At 41.6% G+C, this 18,085-nt stretch overlaps 2 protein-coding genes across 9 annotated transcripts in view; one reads left to right on the top strand and one right to left on the bottom strand.

Moving 5' to 3' along the window:
• The window catches only part of tspan7 (tetraspanin 7), a 31,965-nt gene extending 26,378 nt beyond the window's left edge, over positions 1-5,587 (bottom strand). Inside the window, exon 1 of the mRNA XM_018729466.2 lies at positions 5,437-5,587. Coding sequence (XP_018584982.1) covers positions 5,437-5,517 — 81 coding nt within the window. The 5' untranslated portion in view covers positions 5,518-5,587. The remainder of the gene's footprint in view (positions 1-5,436) is intronic.
• A 2,399-nt stretch (positions 5,588-7,986) lies between these two features.
• LOC108920406 (X-linked retinitis pigmentosa GTPase regulator-like) lies at positions 7,987-17,162 on the top strand. 8 transcript variants are annotated; one of them, XM_029258196.1, is made up of 14 exons: positions 7,987-8,152; positions 8,481-8,606; positions 9,054-9,146; positions 10,319-10,381; positions 10,636-10,794; positions 11,035-11,184; positions 11,301-11,459; positions 11,632-11,787; positions 11,962-12,086; positions 12,303-12,494; positions 12,744-12,930; positions 13,092-13,177; positions 13,740-13,790; positions 14,400-17,162. In XM_029258196.1, exons 1-14 carry the CDS (start codon positions 8,122-8,124, stop codon positions 17,109-17,111), a joined length of 4,290 nt encoding a protein of 1,429 aa, XP_029114029.1. In that variant the 5' UTR covers positions 7,987-8,121; the 3' UTR covers positions 17,112-17,162. The 8 variants fall into 8 exon arrangements, with proteins under 8 accessions (XP_029114029.1, XP_018584658.2, XP_029114025.1 ...); XM_018729142.2 differs by having other exon boundaries at positions 13,709-13,790; positions 14,305-17,162; XM_029258192.1 differs by lacking the exon at positions 7,987-8,152 and having other exon boundaries at positions 8,167-8,606.
• Positions 17,163-18,085: the final 923 nt, after the last annotated feature.

Genomic DNA, 18,085 nt, shown 5'->3' with positions numbered 1-18,085 from the left:
CCAAGGGCCAGCCTCTGAGACTGCAGTGCACATCAACTCCATGTCAAAGAGTCAGTGATAGAACTTAACAGTGTAAAACATCACAGAAAATTAAGGAGCTCATTAAGTAAGTTCCATTATTTACTTACATTAACCAGCGTGCAACGATCAACAAGAAAACAATGATTTTTTGGTTTCACATGTCCCAGACATTATACAGTATTATATTGTAAGCAAGACAGACTGAAACCGCTTGTCCTGAGCGGGGTTGCGGCAAACTGGAGCCTAACCTGGCAACACAGGGCACAAGGGCACAAGGCTGGAGGGGGAGGGGACACGCCCAGGACGGGACGTCAGTCCGTCGCAAGGCACCCAAAGCAGGACTCAAACCCACCAGAGAGCAGGCCCCAGCCAAACCTGTTGTGCCACCGCACCCCCCAAGATGGCTTAGTCTGGCGCTATTAAAATTTTAATTATCTCAAAGTTTCAATACAGTTGCACTATTCAGTTGCTTGAATGTGACTATTAATTTTAATAAATTATAGCATGTCACATTTTTTATGGTGTACCCATACATACAATTCACTGAAGCGATTTAGATGTAATACTAGCTGAAGAATACAACAGCAGAGCATCTCGTTCCCAGGTAACGTTTTGTACAAAAGTCTCATCTGTAATACTGAAAAAGAAATGTACATGAACAAAGACATATTTAAACATCAATGCAAGAAAACTAAAATCTGCAGTGATTGCTCTGTTGTAGACTGACTTTCAGAATGGGTGCATACAGCTGGGTTATGCTCGTGCTGTTCTTTGCCTTCAGTGAACATGCTGACAAGAGCTACCTGTGGGCCAAGACCAGGGCATGACATGAACTACCCTTCTTCTGTCACACTGCGGGCTTAAGTACCGCACACTTGTGGTGGGAAATTATGGCCCTCTCACCAGTGCTATGGACACATTCCATTCCAGCCATAGATTTATCACGGGCTCAAGTTTCTCTGACTGCACAAAGTCGTCGTGTCCTTGACTGTGCTCAGTGACAGCAAGACATGTGAGCTACACACTGGAGCTCCATGGAGAGCTGGAAATAACATGGTCAATTATCTTACAGCCTAATGAGTTTATTCACCATAAGAGAGAAGCCAGAAAATCGTACTTAAACGGCATGAATAAGGAAGTCTACATGGTATTCTTCAAAACATAAGCAGCTTGTATATTCAAGACTACTTTAAACGGTGAGTATAAACTGAAAGAAGCACAAGAACAGTTTAGTAGACCAAATACACCCAAGTACACCCTTACCAAATACTGTATAATCCAGCAAAACCCAGCTGCAATCTCAGTGTTCAGAAACAAAGACTACATCATACTTATAACAGTAAGTTTCAGATCTGTAAAACACTGAGAGATGTAAATGCCAAAAGCTGAACCCTGAAGGGTGTCTTTGACGAGAAATCATCTGCACCCACTCTGAGATATGGAGGGAAGATCATTCTTACAAATGAGCAATATATGGGCAATAGAATGACTCCATCTCTGGTTCCTCCCATTAGCAGTTTATTGCTGTTTACCAGTTTATTACCATTGCCTCATTTCCCTAAAAGATATCTTATTAGTGCAGTATGAGAGGATGGTCTAAATTCCATTTCCCACCGATACCAACAAAGACTTCAAACAGAATGGTTTCATAAAATGTTGGATATGTTGTTTGTAAAAGCACTTCCACTAGGCAGCCAAAATGCTCAGCCTAAAACCAAAAACAGTGAAAAGTCATCCACATTTGTGGGCATTGTTCCATTGCTGAAATATCAAGACATTAGGGCACATGATGAATGGTGACCACGGCTAAGCGCTTCATTTTAAAAATGGCTCTACACTGGTGATCTGATAAATCCGTTCACAGAGTTAATTTACATTCTGATAAGTTAGGAGCATGCATCATCTTCAATGCCTCTACAGTAACTTCAGCTGACTAAAATGACAATGAAAGCCTTGTTAAATAAATAAACCTTGGTTTTAAATGTCTCCTAAAAAGTCCATGACAAATTTTAAAGCTTCCATTGTCTGTGAAGAAAAATGTAAAAGAGCTGAAGGTATTAATGAAAGTTCACAGGATAACCATGTCAGATATCAGAGCATTTTCATTATTGGTGGGGCCAGATCTCCCATCTCATCACGGAGGAGGACAGCTGCACTGAGTGTGGATTGCGAGCAATGCAAGGATAAAACCGTAAAACCGTACAATCTGGAAAAAGAACGCGCATAAAAGAAAGTGCAGAGACAGAGCTCCACAGGAGCAAGTACAGAACTGATCCACAGACCAAGAACCAGCAGATACCTAGGACTTTTTTCTGGGAAAAAATTTAAATTCACTGTATATTAGGACACTAGATTTGGCACAGGCAGAGAGTCTGAGAGCTTAGCTTTGCTTCGGCTGTCCCAATTACAGAGAAAATGCACGAGGGAGCGAGGGGCAGAAGCAGAGCTACTTACAATTCTGAATACTGCCTTCTGTCTACAGAAGACACCACACCAAAGCTTTGAATCCTCTACCTAGAGCCTTTTTGGAGTTCCCTGGCGTTAATACCAGCATTTACAAAAGAAAAACTTATTTCTGTGAAACTATATGGTATTGTTATGACTATACAAGACTTGAGAACGCAAATGGTTTAGCATGCATCCCAAACGAATGAAGAAGAAGCTAATATGTGTTTTAAATTAAAAAACCTTTCATTAGAAATTTTGAGTAATGAATTCATAATGAATACCGGAAACAAAATTTAAGGACAAAGCAATCGTCAGCCAATTTTAGCTAAGAAATCAAAGAGATGATAACCCAAGATACCAGCCATACATGTATCCCCAGAAGATTGTACAGCGTGTATCACTGCATGAACAGATTTCCCAGACGACTGGTGTGGAGAGCTGGCAAGGAAAACACATGCTCTTTCCCTGAGATCATATTGCAGTCAGAAGGACACAAAGGCATGAGGACAGAGTGAAAGACGACAGATGACCTCCCAGGAACCGGGAAACAGAATGCCGGCAACCTGCAGCCCTAATGCAGACATCTTACTTACACCCCGTGCCCGAAATACCTCGGCGGCGGAGAAGCGGGATCGGTTTCGGAGAAGAAAGTGAAAACAGAGGCCGTGCAAATGCGAGAGCCATATGCGTCAGGGACAAATTACACAGCACTTGCGAAGGGTGCTAAGGTGCATTTGCAGGGACGTTTTAGGACTTGTGTCAGACCCGTCTCTGCGAAACTTGGCCGCTTGCTGCCCGAGAGCTATAAAACCTCCGGTGAGAGAAAGTGTCCATCTGATGTCGGGATATGTGGTCCTGGCTGTAGCGCCGTCAAAGGACGCTGACAGACACAGCAGTCTGGCTGCACACAGCGGCTCTACTCAGCATACTAAGTGCCACACCAGAGCTGTCACAACTAAATATACTCCGCCCGCTACCTCCAACAAGCCTGGGAAGAAGGAAAAAAAAATATATATATAATATATACAGGAAGGGCGTGGGAACGCGGTTCTGAATTCACAAAGCCGGCTCGTCCCACGTTTTTACACAAGATTGAGGGATATTTCATTTCTGCTGCAGTGTGCCAACTTGTCAGGTGCTGAGGAGAAACAAAACAAAACACACACACACACACACACACACGGTGATACTGAATGGACACCCAAGGGACCCCCCCCCCCCCAACCCCGTTACACCCTACGCGTTTCTCTCTCACTCACTGCTATGTTTTGTTAGGTTGCGGGATCGTATGTCATCAAAACACATATTTCACCTTGTCAACAGGCCTGAGGCATCGCCCAGAACCTTCCAGTGAATTTTTTTTTTTTTTTTTTACATAACCAGAACGAAACAGGCGTCTGTGTTGTTAGATAACGGTTCGTAGGATGTCTGCGTTTAGTCACGGCGGGGTCACACTCCTCTTGGAGACGCTGACAGCATCCGTGTCTCCGCATTCTCACATAATATAATATTATCGAAGTGAAATCAGTGTTCCGCGCGCCTCTTCTCTGCGTTCCTTTGAACGACGTCTCGCGGCAAAACGGGACCACCTCGCTTTTTTTTTTTTTGCGAGCGTCACAGCCCTTGCCTTGGTGTCTGCGTGTGCACTCGGACATTGATTCCAGTTATTATTATTTATTATAGTTATATAATTATGATATGGTTATTATTAACTCGAACGCGCGCTCCTCCGCCCCGGTGCTCGCGCTCCGGACGTTCTGCTGTCCGCACGCGCGAGGCTCAACGTCGCCTAGTTTAATAGCGTATATTTTGGCCAGTTGTTGTTGGCGGGCTTCTTTCTCAATCATCCATTACTGTGATCCTCTACTGTAATGCAGCGAGTCAGTGACATCCAAGCTCAGTAGCAGCACGGTGCTCACAAGCCAAGGTGTAACGGTCAATTTTCTTCTTTTGGGAGAAGCAAATATCATTGATTGTACTCAAGTCTAGTTATATAAATAGTTGGGTACTTGTCCCAGTGGGACTGGGACACGTCCCCCACACGACCCCAGATTTTTGCAAGCCTGTGGTTTCAAGTATAGGAAGCAGACAGCGGTATATGTGCCACTAACGAGAGTATAACTGGCTTTGGGGGGATAGAGGAAGGGCCCCTGTCGTCATTACCCACGAGCAAATGAATTAATGGCGCTTTCAATTGCCGTCGGATACCGTTAAATACACTGACTGACTGTGTGTGTGTGTGTCCACTACCGGAGTGTACGTGTTAGTGTAGTGCATAATATAAGCGGGTCGCTTACTCACTGCTTCATTGATCTCCCAGCGATTTTGGAAAGGTTAAAGACTCAAGTCGAGGATCGAATCATAACACAGAAAAATCTGTAGGCTACGGAATGAATATTCGGGTCCCCCTCCCATAGAATTCCGTGAGAGTGAGTGTACGCGCCGCGCTTGCTTGCCTTCTGGCTCCTCCTGTCCTGTCCTCGAAATAAACAACGGTTTTGCTTCTTCTGTGAAGCAAAGTCAAGGTCAGCGACAGAGCACAAAGCACAAGTACACCGAAACGCGACACTTTACTCATGACAAACCACACAGTCAGTGCTGAAAGTCAGAAATGTGTAGAGATGCCGCCGGCGGTGTGGACAGACAGACTAGAGAGTACATGGCTGCCATGTGAGCCGATTTGTCAGGAATAATACTACGGACAGTGTTTGAAATCGTTAGAAATCTTTCTCTTATGAACAACTGATAAATTAACCGTTTGTAAATTTTGCAGCAACGACATATTGACAGAAATCTGCGTTTCCAGTGCTCCAGTCGGACACCAGCACCACCAGTCACTAACACTCACTTTCACACAGCAGCTCGTCGCCAAGCCTAATCAATGATGTATAATTTACAAATGCCATCTATTTCACACGTATTAGAAGAGCATTCACCGTGATCCGCGCCTCTGTGGCGTCCACTTACCCAGAAAACAAAGGAGTAAACGATGAGGAGCGTTTTGAGGCATGTTATCACTGGTTTGGTCTCCATTCTCCTGGATGCCATACTACGGTATAACGGAGTACAGGGCTTTTTTTTTCCCCACGGCGTTGTGATGCTGTGATCGTCCACTGGGCTCCGCTATGGCGATCCACCGCAGTCTCTCAGGGCGCAGGCGCAAATGATCAGCTGGCCAATCAGAGCACGACTTTTAGCAAGAACCGCCTTTTCTGTGGTGCTCCGACTGAACGCGCAGCGCATGCGCAAGTAAAGACTTCACCGGCATTCAGCAGGTGTATTTCTTCAACGCAGGTGGTGTTTGCGTTACAGCGAATTAAACAGAAAAAGCGTACGTTTCCAGAAACGTTACAACCATTATTTTTCTTCTTAAGCTCTGAAATTTGCTGTACTATCTAAAAAAAAACGAGGCACTGGTAAATATAATGTTTCTGAAAAAAACCTTGTTTCAAGGTATTTAAAACAAGATGTGTTCCGCTAAAAAATTTAGAGAGATCCAGCCATAAAAACCGTGGAAATGACGTAAAAACAAAAAAAAGAGAGATTAAGCGGAGACTAGGCGTGTAGCAAAGCGGCGATAATTAGGAGTAAATGGATAAATATTGAAACGAAGAATTTTTGAAAAAGTGCTATTTCTACATTACTTTCGAGCACGTTTCTTTCAAGAGCCAAAATTTTTGTCTCGTTTAATAATTTAGTCAATTAATTACAATACATCTCTAAATGTGGGAAATTCAAAGGATAGTATGGCTTCTCTGCTCCCACATTTATCACATTTAACTGACCTGAACACAAAAACTGAGTAAGCGGAAGAGACGCCAAGGTTTCCGAAGCATTTTGAATAATTTTCATTTTAAAACGCTCCAGTTTACTAAACCATGTGTTAAAATTGCAACTGGCTTCACTTTTTATATTTTGTTTATTAATTATGTTGAGGAATCATTCCACACGACTGAGGATACATGATAATGGTTCTTCCAAGAGCTGACGTGACCCAGAAGTATAATTGTAAATGTATTAGAGATTAAAATGTTCTGTATAGACTGAAGTCAGCCATGATGATGGCCTGTTTTCTGATTTTATGTCACAGGAAATTATGTGCTGTAAAGTGTATCAAAGGTTTGTGCCTTGCTCTTTGAAATGCCATTCAATTCAATGCCACAGATGAAGATAGTTGTGCCTTTGAAGATTAACTAGAGCTCTCCTCACATGGACATAACTGTCTCAGTGCATGTGGAATGAGCCACTTTCCCATCCTGAACTGGGTAAAAAAATCTCTCTTCTTCAAAATTTGCCTGTCTGTGTCGCATATTAGAGCTGTATAATTTATAAATTATTGCGAAACAAGAGGGGGTAGGGTCTGTGTTTGAAGAGAAGTTACTGCAAGTATTTCTGGCCTTGACTGCTCCAAGAGAGATGTAAAGGGTTAGTTTATTGCTCCCAGCTATAGCTGTATGCATGGAATGACAAGACCTGCACACACCACACTGCTTCTACAGCTGATTTTGGGTCTCAAGCCCCGAGGCTTATAGTTCTGTCAGTCTCCACAGTCTCTTCAGAGAGTTACAGGCAAACTGGCGATGTGAAACCGCCTGGGTGACAAAAAAGGTAAAAAAAAAAATAAAAAATAAAGATCCAACATTTTTTTTTTTTGAGTTGTCTTTGACAATTTTGTTTATGTACCAGTAAGCCCACAAGGTCTATGTGCAATAAATAATATTTTCACTATTCAATCCAGAAATCTTGGGGGTTTCCAGGAAATTTTTTTTTTTTTTTTTTTTTAACAGACCTTTATATTGTACTGGTAGACCCATGCGATCAGAAACAGTAGTACAGACACACAGCCAGCCAATTCCATTCTTATGCTATGGAGTGTTTTAATTTATTATCCTTACTGGAAGTTGTTTACCAAGTCAGAAACCCCTGGAAATTCACGACCAGTACTGATTATGAAGTTGTTCTCATGCTACAAACGAAACACACCCATCTGTACTGATTCATTTGTTAACTCCTGCCGTTAATACCGTCTATGGAGGATGCTTGGTGAATAATCTGCACACACAGCCTATGCAGCGCACCGCAGATAAACGCCTTTCGAGGATTTGCTCATTCATTATTAATTAACCGATAATTCGTTTAGATAGTGTTCACTACGGTGGCCGAGGGAGGACAATATATATTTTTTCTTTTTTAGATTTGTGAGCTGGTAAAAGAAAATGAAAAGCACAAATAAGTTACCTTAAGATAACAGAAATTTGGTGTTTGTCAGTGAAATACTAAATCACGTACTTGCATGAGAATGTACACGGATGAAACACTAGTTTATCTTTAATGCATTTGAAGACGATAGTAGTGAATGGAGCCTAGCTGAATTCGTCATAAAGCTGTTAATTTGTGTATTAGTACAACTGTGTAAATCATAAAGCAGAGAAGGTATACGAGGACAGAGTGTTACTAGTATTTCAATCGTGCCAACGGGCGTCCAGTAGAAATGGAAGTGGTTTTAGACGTCTTGACGCAATCGACCGTCTTGGAACCCGTGGGCAGTGACGCCACCCCCCCCCCGCCGAAGTGTACGGGACCGGTTTATTATCGTCTTTCTCGCCTCGACCACACAGGCACGTCAGAGCTCCTTTCTTTATCATCTCTAAAATGGCAGGGGAGACCGAAGACGACATCCCTGGTGAGTACAGGTTTTCCTGCAGCACTTTAGTATTATAGGCGTGTGTATGATAAAACAGGCGCGCGGTGTTTTGTAAACAGCCCGTCAGCTGTAGTAGCACGTGACTTTTCACTACTACTGCGCCGTCGCCTCAGAGTAAATAGTACATCTACGTAACTTGCATTCGCGCTTTCTTCTGGGCTCTGTCCTAATCTTCCTCGGTGGAAAGTAAAATCCCGGTTTTTAGCAAAATTTGCTTGATAAATCACAGCTGAATATCCATCATGCATGCGAGAATATGTTAAAAGATGCTGTGTAATTGTTCTCTGCATCCATTCCCTCTCAACAGAATCCGGAGCCGTTTTCACGTTTGGAAAGAGCAAGTTTTCCGACAATGTCCCCACCAAATTTTGGTTCAAACATGACAAACCTCTAGGGATATGCTGTGGAGATGAACATACGGCCCTGATTACAGGTCACGGTTACATCTCTGTGTTTACTCCCATGGCATTATTGTTCATGCACAAAACCAGTAGACTACTAGTCTTCTCCAGCTGTACTTCTGCAAGCAACTGAATTTGACACAGCAATAAGAGAATGAATCAAGAAAATATATATATATATATATTATATATATATATAATATTTTTGCTGCGCTATTACCAACAGAGCGTGATTTAGGATACTCTGTCGACAGTGGACGTTGAAGTCAGATGATCTAGAAGATGTAGCAAAGAGTTAGATGTAACACCATCCAGTGTTGAGAACACTTAATGTTCTGGCTGTTTTACCGCATTCATACTTTTTTGGTTCTAGTTTTTTCAGCTCTTACACCATCCACTATGCGGTTGGTTTACTTTGGGCCCGGTGTACCGATGCAGTATCTCGTTGAAGGATACTTTCCAATGTTCTTTCCCAGCAGACAGTGGAAAGCTGTTTATGTTTGGCAGTAATAACTGGGGACAGCTGGGCCTGGGGACAAAGTGCACTGTGAACAAGCCAACTTGTGTGAAAGGTTAGTCAAACTACATCTGTACTTTAATTTCCCCTGCAGGAAGTTCTGCAATGCACCACCTTCCTAAAATGGACAATTTGTGTGTGTTTTTAGATGATGTTCTTTAGTAGGTAAAGATGTTCGGTTTCCTCCATTATTATTGTACAATCCGTGTTCGTTTATGATTTTGCTGATTGTATTCCATATGCCAGGGTGTGTAGTGTTGCTGATGAACAGGTAAGATAAAGACACAGGCTCAGATTTATCACTGTGGTACAATCTATAATCCCAATCTGGAGTGGTCCATAATCTTGTATAATCTTCAGAAAGGTCACAAAACGCAGACAGAAAAGGCTAATGCTGCAGCCGTCTAGTCTATTAACGTGTGTATGTGGCAGTTTTTTTTTACCCCAGAGCCATGTACATTAGATCACAGTCAGTTTACAGTGAATTCAATGACAAGATCTCACATGGACAGATTTGGCTATATGAGAAATAGGATAGATGTATATTGAAGTATATGCTCTTTTTTATCACATGCTACTATATTTCAGATAATGGCATAATTAGTGAAATGTGTACAGTACAATGGCCTTTGAAGGAAATTGTCCAAAAAGAAGAGCATCTAAAGTGGAGTATAGTAAAGTGGGAGCAACCCATGTAAATGGACAATTGTTTTTAGACTGATTTGCAATTAAATGTACACATTTTATATAATTGCCAAAGTCCTGAATTGTACTTCATACTGTACATATGTTTAAAAAATTAAATTGCAAGAAACATAAAAAGGAAAGAGAAATATAAACATTTCCATGTGTGAGAAAATTGATTTGATTTCATTGAAGTCATGTTATCTTGAATTCCTTCTTACATGTTGCCTAAGGTGTAATATTCCATATAGCTTTTCATGTCATTTGGAGAAAAGACAGCATTTTTAATCTAGAGAAAAGATAACTTTATCGTACAGTAATGCCTTATTTTGCAACTGTGTCCCAAAAATATATTTAATTAAGATCCGTGAAAGTTCTGTGACTGTTGTGAATTATGTAATATTTGAAAAACAGAAATTTATATTTGAAATCAAGTAACCGTATTAATATTAAACATTCACAGACAGACTACGATCTTTATTTTTTATAGTATTTGTCTAAATAAATGCAATTACCATATCAGAAGTATAATTGTTTTCTAAGCTTTGAAGCCTGAAAAAGTGAAACTTGCCACTTGTGGACAAAATCACACGCTTGTATACACAAGTAAGTTTACTGTCCCTTTATTATTTTACTACTAGAACCAATTAAACATGATTTGCACAGCTCAGTTTACATATGATTTTGTGTGCATAGTGTTAATATTAAGAAAATCGAAAGTCCTATAGAATTTTAAGTATTATTGGAGACATGTAATAGTGCATGTAACATGTAAGAGTGCAGATGGTGACTTCAGTGCTGTGAGTCAGAGGCTAATGTTGGAGGATGGGTATACTGGAGGATAATAGCTACTCTTTCAGCACAGGGGAACCTCTATGCTGCTGGGGGAAATAGCGAAGGCCAGCTGGGTCTGGGGGATTGCAGGGAGAGAGTGTCCTTTCACCTTGTTCACTTCTTCAGAGGAAAAGGCCAGATCAAAATGCTGGCAGCCGGTTCCAACACATCTGCAGCCCTCACTGGTAAGACCTCTGCCGTCGCTCGCTGCTTTTACTGGAACTGATAATATTGCTCTGTAGAGCTGAATTGGGTTAGAGCAGCAGTGTGGCTAGCATGCAATGTAGCTCATAATTCACATTTAAGGTAAAAATTTCACTTCCTGGTAAAAGGGAATTCTTTGAAGTTAGTATTCTGTACGATGGAGTGCAGTTGTATACTATGTTTGTTTAGACACTAAGTTTTTTGCACTTCTGTGATTGTAGAAGATGGCAGGCTTTTCATGTGGGGGAGCAATAAAGAGGGGCAGATTGGCCTTGGCAGTGACAGTCACTCTCTGGAACCCCGCGAGGTGGCAGTTGGGAGGCCGGTGTCTTGGGTGTCCTGCGGGTACTACCACTCAGCCTTTGTAACTGGTATGAGGCCATGAACCACTGTGTCCTTCAAGGCTTTGATGGTTTTGAGAAAACACACTGAGTTAACATACACAGTTTTGTCTTCATGAAACTTCCCATGTCCCATTGTGTCACAGATGATGGGGACCTTTACACATTTGGCGAGTGTGACGGTGGCAAGCTGGGTTTGCCTCCTGAGCAGTGGGATAACCACAGGACCCCTCAGCTGGTGCTCGGTATTCCTGACAGGGTCACCCAGGTAGCTTGTGGCGGAGGGCACACAGTGGCCCTCACAGGTAGGAGTCCAGTGCCACATTTAACCCTCTCACAACTGGAGCCTGCAGGAGCCAATTGGTTGCAGCACCTGCTTTGGTTGTGTTTTTCTGCTGGGAAATTGTGAAGCTCTTAAAACAACCAAACTTGCTAAATGCAGACATCAGAGGGACTCTCAATCTTTTGTTTGCTCAGCGGATGATGTGTACACTTTCGGAATGGGCCAGTTTGGGCAGCTGGGCCATGGGACATTCATCTTTGAGGCTCAACTTCCTAAGCTTGTAGATCACTTTCAAAAGGGACGAGTGAGTCAAGTGATGTGTGGAGAAAACCATACTGCTGTCATTACAGGTAATTAGTCCATATACTGCAATTTGTCTGTGATCGTACTGGTTAACATGTGCATTGAATTTCTCCTCAAATTAGCTGTTCAAAATTATAATTATTAGGAATGCATGAAGCAAGACATTGATCAAACATTGCTTGTCTGTAAAATCAGAAATACATTTGTTTTCCTGGTTCCAGACAGTGGCCTGCTCTACACATTTGGAGATGGACGACATGGGAAGCTTGGTCTAGGAGTGGAGAACTTCACCAATCAGTTCAAACCAACACTCTGTCCTCGCTTCCTGAAGTACTATGTAATGTCTGTAAGTCTCGTCTCATGTTTCACTGCTTCCAGTGATGCTCGTTGCTTTTGTATGGGTTTTGTTAAACTGGACATATTCTATATAACAAAGTGATGTTTGTACAATTATCAGTAGCTATGTTGCATACATCATGCTAATGCAAATGTCTAGTAGTCAGTAGCCAAGCGCAAGTGTATGTTGTATAAAGTTTATGGAGCTGATATTTATGTAACTCAGGTTACCTGTGGAGGTTGCCACATGCTGGTGTTGGCCCGACCCCGGTCAGAGGACTCTGGGGAGGTGTCACTGGAAGAGGATGACGTTACAGAGGACTACCTGGAGAAGTCTTGCAGTGATCTTCTAAGGGGACGTTCTACCTACCACCTTCTCCACAGGAGCCTATCTGCCCGGGTCAGACGTAGAGAGAGGGTAGGCATTACTGAGGAAGACATGTCTCTGATGACCGCCAACTGTAATCAGTGGTGAATGCAGGGAACATTAATAAAGCTCAGCAGGTATGTTCCTGTTGCTGATAGAAATGTAATGTTGGTGAACTACAACATAAAACATGGATGTAAACATCATAATTTTAGTAAACCCTTTGTCTAAGAGATGCTACAAAAAATATCAGGATTCGGTTTCTATTGACATATGCAGTTATATCTGTATTCTGTTTAGGAGCAATCTCCAGAACAATATGGGCTGATGGTCCGAACTCTGCCACATGGGATATCTGGTTGCTTTAACATGTCCCTCCCCCTGGCCAGCTACACCTTTCCTCCAAGGCCACCCGCTAAGGAAGCATCTGATAGGGAGAGGCAGAGTGGCTTACACAACCTGAGGAAGAAAGCCTCTCCTAAATCTGGTGTTGTCAGCTTTATCGTCTTTTGGTTTCTTGTAAAAAAAATTGCTCTTAGAGTAGAGGTTGTGCTGTATTGTTGTGGTTCTGTTGTGTGAGGTAACACATTGAGAAAATTCCCTTTTGTTTGGATAATGCTAAGCACCTGTCTTTCCTCTAAATTATAGAAAATGAGTCACAACAGGACCCAGAAAATGTAGAAGATGATGAGAGCATGAAAGATCTAGGAGGCACCACTGATCGAGTGAAATTAGTAAGTGTGACAAACTTTTTTTCATTTTGTTTAATTTTATTCTTCATTTAGGTGCACATTTTATCAGTAGATCTTATTAATTTGGTAAAGTAGTTACTTTCTGAAGGAGCTGTGATTTCATATTCTTCATGCGGCTAATGGGAATGCAAGTATGGTGCAACGTATGAAAGGATTCCAATCAGACTCTTGGGTAGGAAGAAAACTGAATGCATCCTATTATTGTTTGATACAAACTGAATACATCTCATTATTGATGACATTCAGGGTGTTAAATTATTCCTGTGATAATTTATGTCACAACCTTTTTTAGTTTCACTTTTTAGAAGACTGAACAATAATGTTGTTTCTTTGTCCTTAATGAAAAAGTAATTAAAAATTCATAAAGCGTGCTTGTATTAAAAATACAGTTATGTTTGTTTTTCTGATGCATTTATTATATGTTCAATATAGATATTTATAAATATTTGTATATTCATGAATTAATAATTAATACATATTGTAACGCATTAACGTATTAACATGCTCAAAAAGCCTCCATTATGTCCATACTCACGCAATGAAGATGAACGTTGCAGACAAGACCCTGACGTTATCTCTAGGTCAGAAAAAGAAGGTAGGCTAATGATTTATCTTCACTGCCTATACAGGGACATGTTTCTGAATCTGTTACCCTAGATTGAGCACTACAGTTGTATTGTAAATGTGGGCACATGAATATTTCTTTTGATTGGCCCCAGGAAATAAAACTGGCTTGAAAACTTGGAGTGGTTTCTAGCATATATTTTGTTACAGCAGTTTGTGGATGTGTATGACAGCATAGGTTGTCACATGCTCTGTTGAACTGTAAAAACAAAATACTGCTTTTTACAGAGTGACATGCTAGAGCATTTTCATAATGATAAGGAGAAGGCAGATAATTTTGGCAGCTTGAGATATCTGCCACCTGAGTTCCAATTTTGTTTGCTGTCTGCCATTTTACACTACTTCAAATTACAGACTGTCAACTAATATTGGACAAAGGCTGTTTTATTTTTATGGCAAGGGCTCCTGGTATTTGTTGTCAGTCCCTGTGTCTTTAACTGACTCCCCTGTTAACACTGACTGCAATCTCTCTGTTTGTTTTTCAGCCTTGAGCTCAGCGCTCTGCCTGCTCAGCATGTTCACTCATTTCTCTAATGCTTTCCCTCTTTTTGTCCTCTGCTTTCCTATGGTGGGATGGAAGAATGTTAGGGTTGTGAACAAGCATGATAAAGCAGAGGAGAGATACGTCAGGCCCCCTGGGCGCAGGCGGGCGCGCCCAGACAAGAGGGCCGATGATACCATTCGACAGCCCCTGCCCACAGAGCTACCTCAAGGCTCCAAACCCAAATCCTCACCACATGAGGCACAGCATAGAATGAGCTCTGAACACAGCACGTTCTGGAAGGGTGGCAGCAGCCAAGAGAATATCACCACTACCGTCAAACACTCGCAGCCTCTTAGAAAGGCAGGTACCAGAGACATAAATATAAATACCCAGACCACGAACTCTGAAGACACTAGTATGGTGCTGTCTAAACCAGTTAAGCCAAAAGAGGTGGAAAACAAACAGATGAAAGAGCAGAGAACCTATACAGACAGAGGAAAGCAACCAGCAGAACAAAGCAATGCTCCTGATGTTAAGAGCATATCTGTGAAGTTAAAAAGTAAACCCACAGTCCAAAGCAAACTTATAGAAGTCAAAAGCAAAAGTGAAAAAGCTAAAAGTAAAGATCTGAATGTGAACCAAACTGTTGCCAAAATTAAAAACAAACCTAAGGAGGTGAAGAGCAAACCAGCAGGGATTAAAAACATCTGCACAAAAGAAAATGCATTAAAAGGACTAAAGGAAAAACTAATTGAGGTGGAAAGTAAGGAGTCTAAAAGTGCTGGGGTGAAAAATGTACCTATAAAAGTTAAAAGCAAAGTTACAGAGGTGCAAAATGAACCTACACAGGTTTTTCATGAACTAAAAAGAAAGCTGACTGCTAATACTGAAGGTGAAAATGACAAAAGGCATTCATTAATTTCCCCTATACCAAAGAGAAAATCCCCCAACCGTGTCAAGTTAACACTGGAGACGTCTGGAAATGTTTCTGAGGTTAGGCCACTGGCGGAAAGGGAGGCAAAAGGTGATGAGAAAAGAACCACAAAATTTAAGATGAAAGAACCAATTGTTGTCTCTGAAGCTGTACCAGTAGGAACAAAGACAGTAAGAGGACCAGGGCAAGATATATCCAGGGGAGCTGTCTCCTTTCTCCCAGATGCTGGAATTGAGAGTCCAGTGCATTTGCTGACTGAAATGTCGACTACACTAATGCAATCAAGAATGGAGACTGAAAAAGTTCAAATTTCCACTCAGAAACTTAGTAGGCCTGATCGTCTCACAAAACAAAGGGCCTTTGAAGACTCCTTCCAGAGCCAGTCACTGGAGTCAGTCATCTCCAAGTCTGGGAAGAGGACAGCTGTCAGTATAAATATTTTTCCTGAAGCAAGGTGTTCTGAACATGAGGAAGAGGAAAGTGGGTCAGAACAAGACCACAGCAGGACAGAAGATTCTCCTGAGACTGATGGATCAGAACAGTCTGAAACCAGGGAGTATGGTGTGCTGTCACTCAAAGGTCCATCAACTGAGGAGGAGAACAGCAAGAGTGAAAGAGGTGAACAGAAAGAAGGTGCAGATGATGAAGATGAGTATGAAACTGAGACCAAGAGCAGCAATGGGGAAGATTTAGGAGATGATCAGAAGGAAGCGGGAGCCAGTGGGGTAGCAATGAGTACCAGTGACCAAGAGGACAGCAAGGAGATAACAGATAGAGAGGAAAGTAATGAAGAGTGTAGTGTTACAGAAGGACAAGAGGAACAAGACAGTGAGAGTCAGGCAGAAGGAATAGTAGAGGACAGTGAAAGGAAAGGGAACAGCGAGGAGAGTGAGGATGATGAGGGAGAAGATGAAGAAGAAAGTGAAGCAATTGAAGCTGAAGAGCAGGAGAGTGGAGAGGAATCACAGAGTGAGACTGAGAAGAAGGAAGATGAGTCAGAAGAGGTGTCTGAAGATGAAGAGGAAGAGGTGGCTGAAAGTGAAAATGAAGGAGAAGAAAAGGAAGATGAAAGCGGTGTTGAAGAGGGAGAAGAAGATGAAGAACAAGACAGTGTTGCTGAAGAGGAGGAGAGAGATGAACGAGATGAGGAACAAGAAGGTGGGTTTGAAGATGAGGAAGCAGCTGAGGAGGAAAGTGATGTTGGTCAAGAAGCAGGAGGTGAAGAAGATGACAAAGAAGAGAGTGGTGTTGAAGAAGATGGAGGTGAAGAAGATGATAAAGAGGAAAGTGGTGCTGACGAGGAGGAGGTAGAGGAAGAAGATGAAGAAAGTGCAGAGGAGCACAAAGGGGAAGATGAAAAAGATGAAGAATTAGGAGAGGGTGGAGAGGAGCGAGAAAGTGATGAAGAACAGGAGGAAGAGGATATCAATGAAGCAGAGGGAGAAGGTGAAGAAGAACAGGAAGAAGAGGATGACACTGTGGGGGAGGAAGAGGGGGAGGAAGAACAGGAAGAAGAAGAAGAAAGAGAGGATGGTAGTGAAGTGCTAGAAGAAGAAGAGGAAGTGAAAGGGAAGGAGGAGGAGGAGGAGGAGGAGGAAGAAGAAGGTAATCAGAATGAGACCAGCAAAGAAGGAGAAAAAGAAGAAGAAGAAGAAGAAGAAGAAGAAGAAGAAGAACACAAGGCAAAGTCAATAATGAAGAAAAACCAAAGAAAACAGGCTCAGAAATCCAAAGCAGCAGTCCCAAGCAAAAAAAGTGAGACAAAGAGGAGCAGGTCTCATGCCAAAGGAGGACTGGGCAGTAGTGACAGCGGATCTCAGGAATCCCAGCAGTTCTGGAACAATATTCTGCCACAGTACCTCAATCTGAAATGACCTGGTTCCATTGCAGCCTGTAGTGCATCTGCAGAGTTCACAATACATTTTCCACACATGGACTTGAGTATGCTGTTTTTCACTGAACAGGTTTTAATATGTTTTTTTAATTTGTTCTCTTTACATGTTCTTGATACTACTTTTTTATGGTTCTGTAAAGTTTTATAAAGCTATACATTTTTTAGTTTGGCTAAATTTGATCTATTTTGTGTTTTTTTTTAAACAAAACAATATGCTTTAAAATATATGAAAGTACTGTATATAAGATATATATTTTAAGGCATGTGAATGTTGTAAATATAGTTTGTGATGAATTATACAGAAAATTTTAAAGAAAGGTATACAGTGGAACCTCGGAACTCAATCTTAATTTGTTGAAGAAGGGCATTCGAGTTCTGAATCAATTTTTCCCATAAGAAATGATGTAAATTGGATTAATCCGTTCCAGACCCCCAAATGATTGCCTATTTATATTCATACATACCTGATGCTAAAACCATGTATAAAAAGTGTAAAACCCAGTGCAACTCGTAGATTTAGGCATTTCATACTGTGCAGCCAGATCAACCACGCGAACACCTCCATCTATCGTGTTTTTCAGTTATTTCCCTTTTAACCTCTATCGTGGCTCTCACTATTTTCCTTTTTGGCTGATTGCTTTCACTAGTAACCTTCTTAGGACCCATGATGGCTTATTTAATATAAGATATAAAAAAAACACATGGAAATTCACAGCACGATTCGGGGAGATGTTCACTCCGCAAGTTTTCAGGCAAGACTGACTCATACCGAGTCATAATGCACCCTTTGTTTTACGGGAAAAAAGATGCGTCACGTGTCCGACAGGTTTTAGCCTGAAAGGTTCATCGGTTTGAGTTCCGAAATTTCGTTCGAGTTCTGAGACATTTTTTTCTCAAACAACTTGCTCGAGTTCCAAATTGTTCGAGTTCAGAAGCGTTCGAGTTCCGAGGTTC

Source organism: Scleropages formosus, chromosome 14 (assembly GCF_900964775.1).
Source record: "Scleropages formosus chromosome 14, fSclFor1.1, whole genome shotgun sequence".
NCBI classification, from domain to species: Eukaryota; Metazoa; Chordata; class Actinopteri; order Osteoglossiformes; family Osteoglossidae; genus Scleropages; species Scleropages formosus.
Note: the sequence above shows the minus strand (reverse complement) of the source record. Positions and strands in the feature narration are given on the sequence as shown.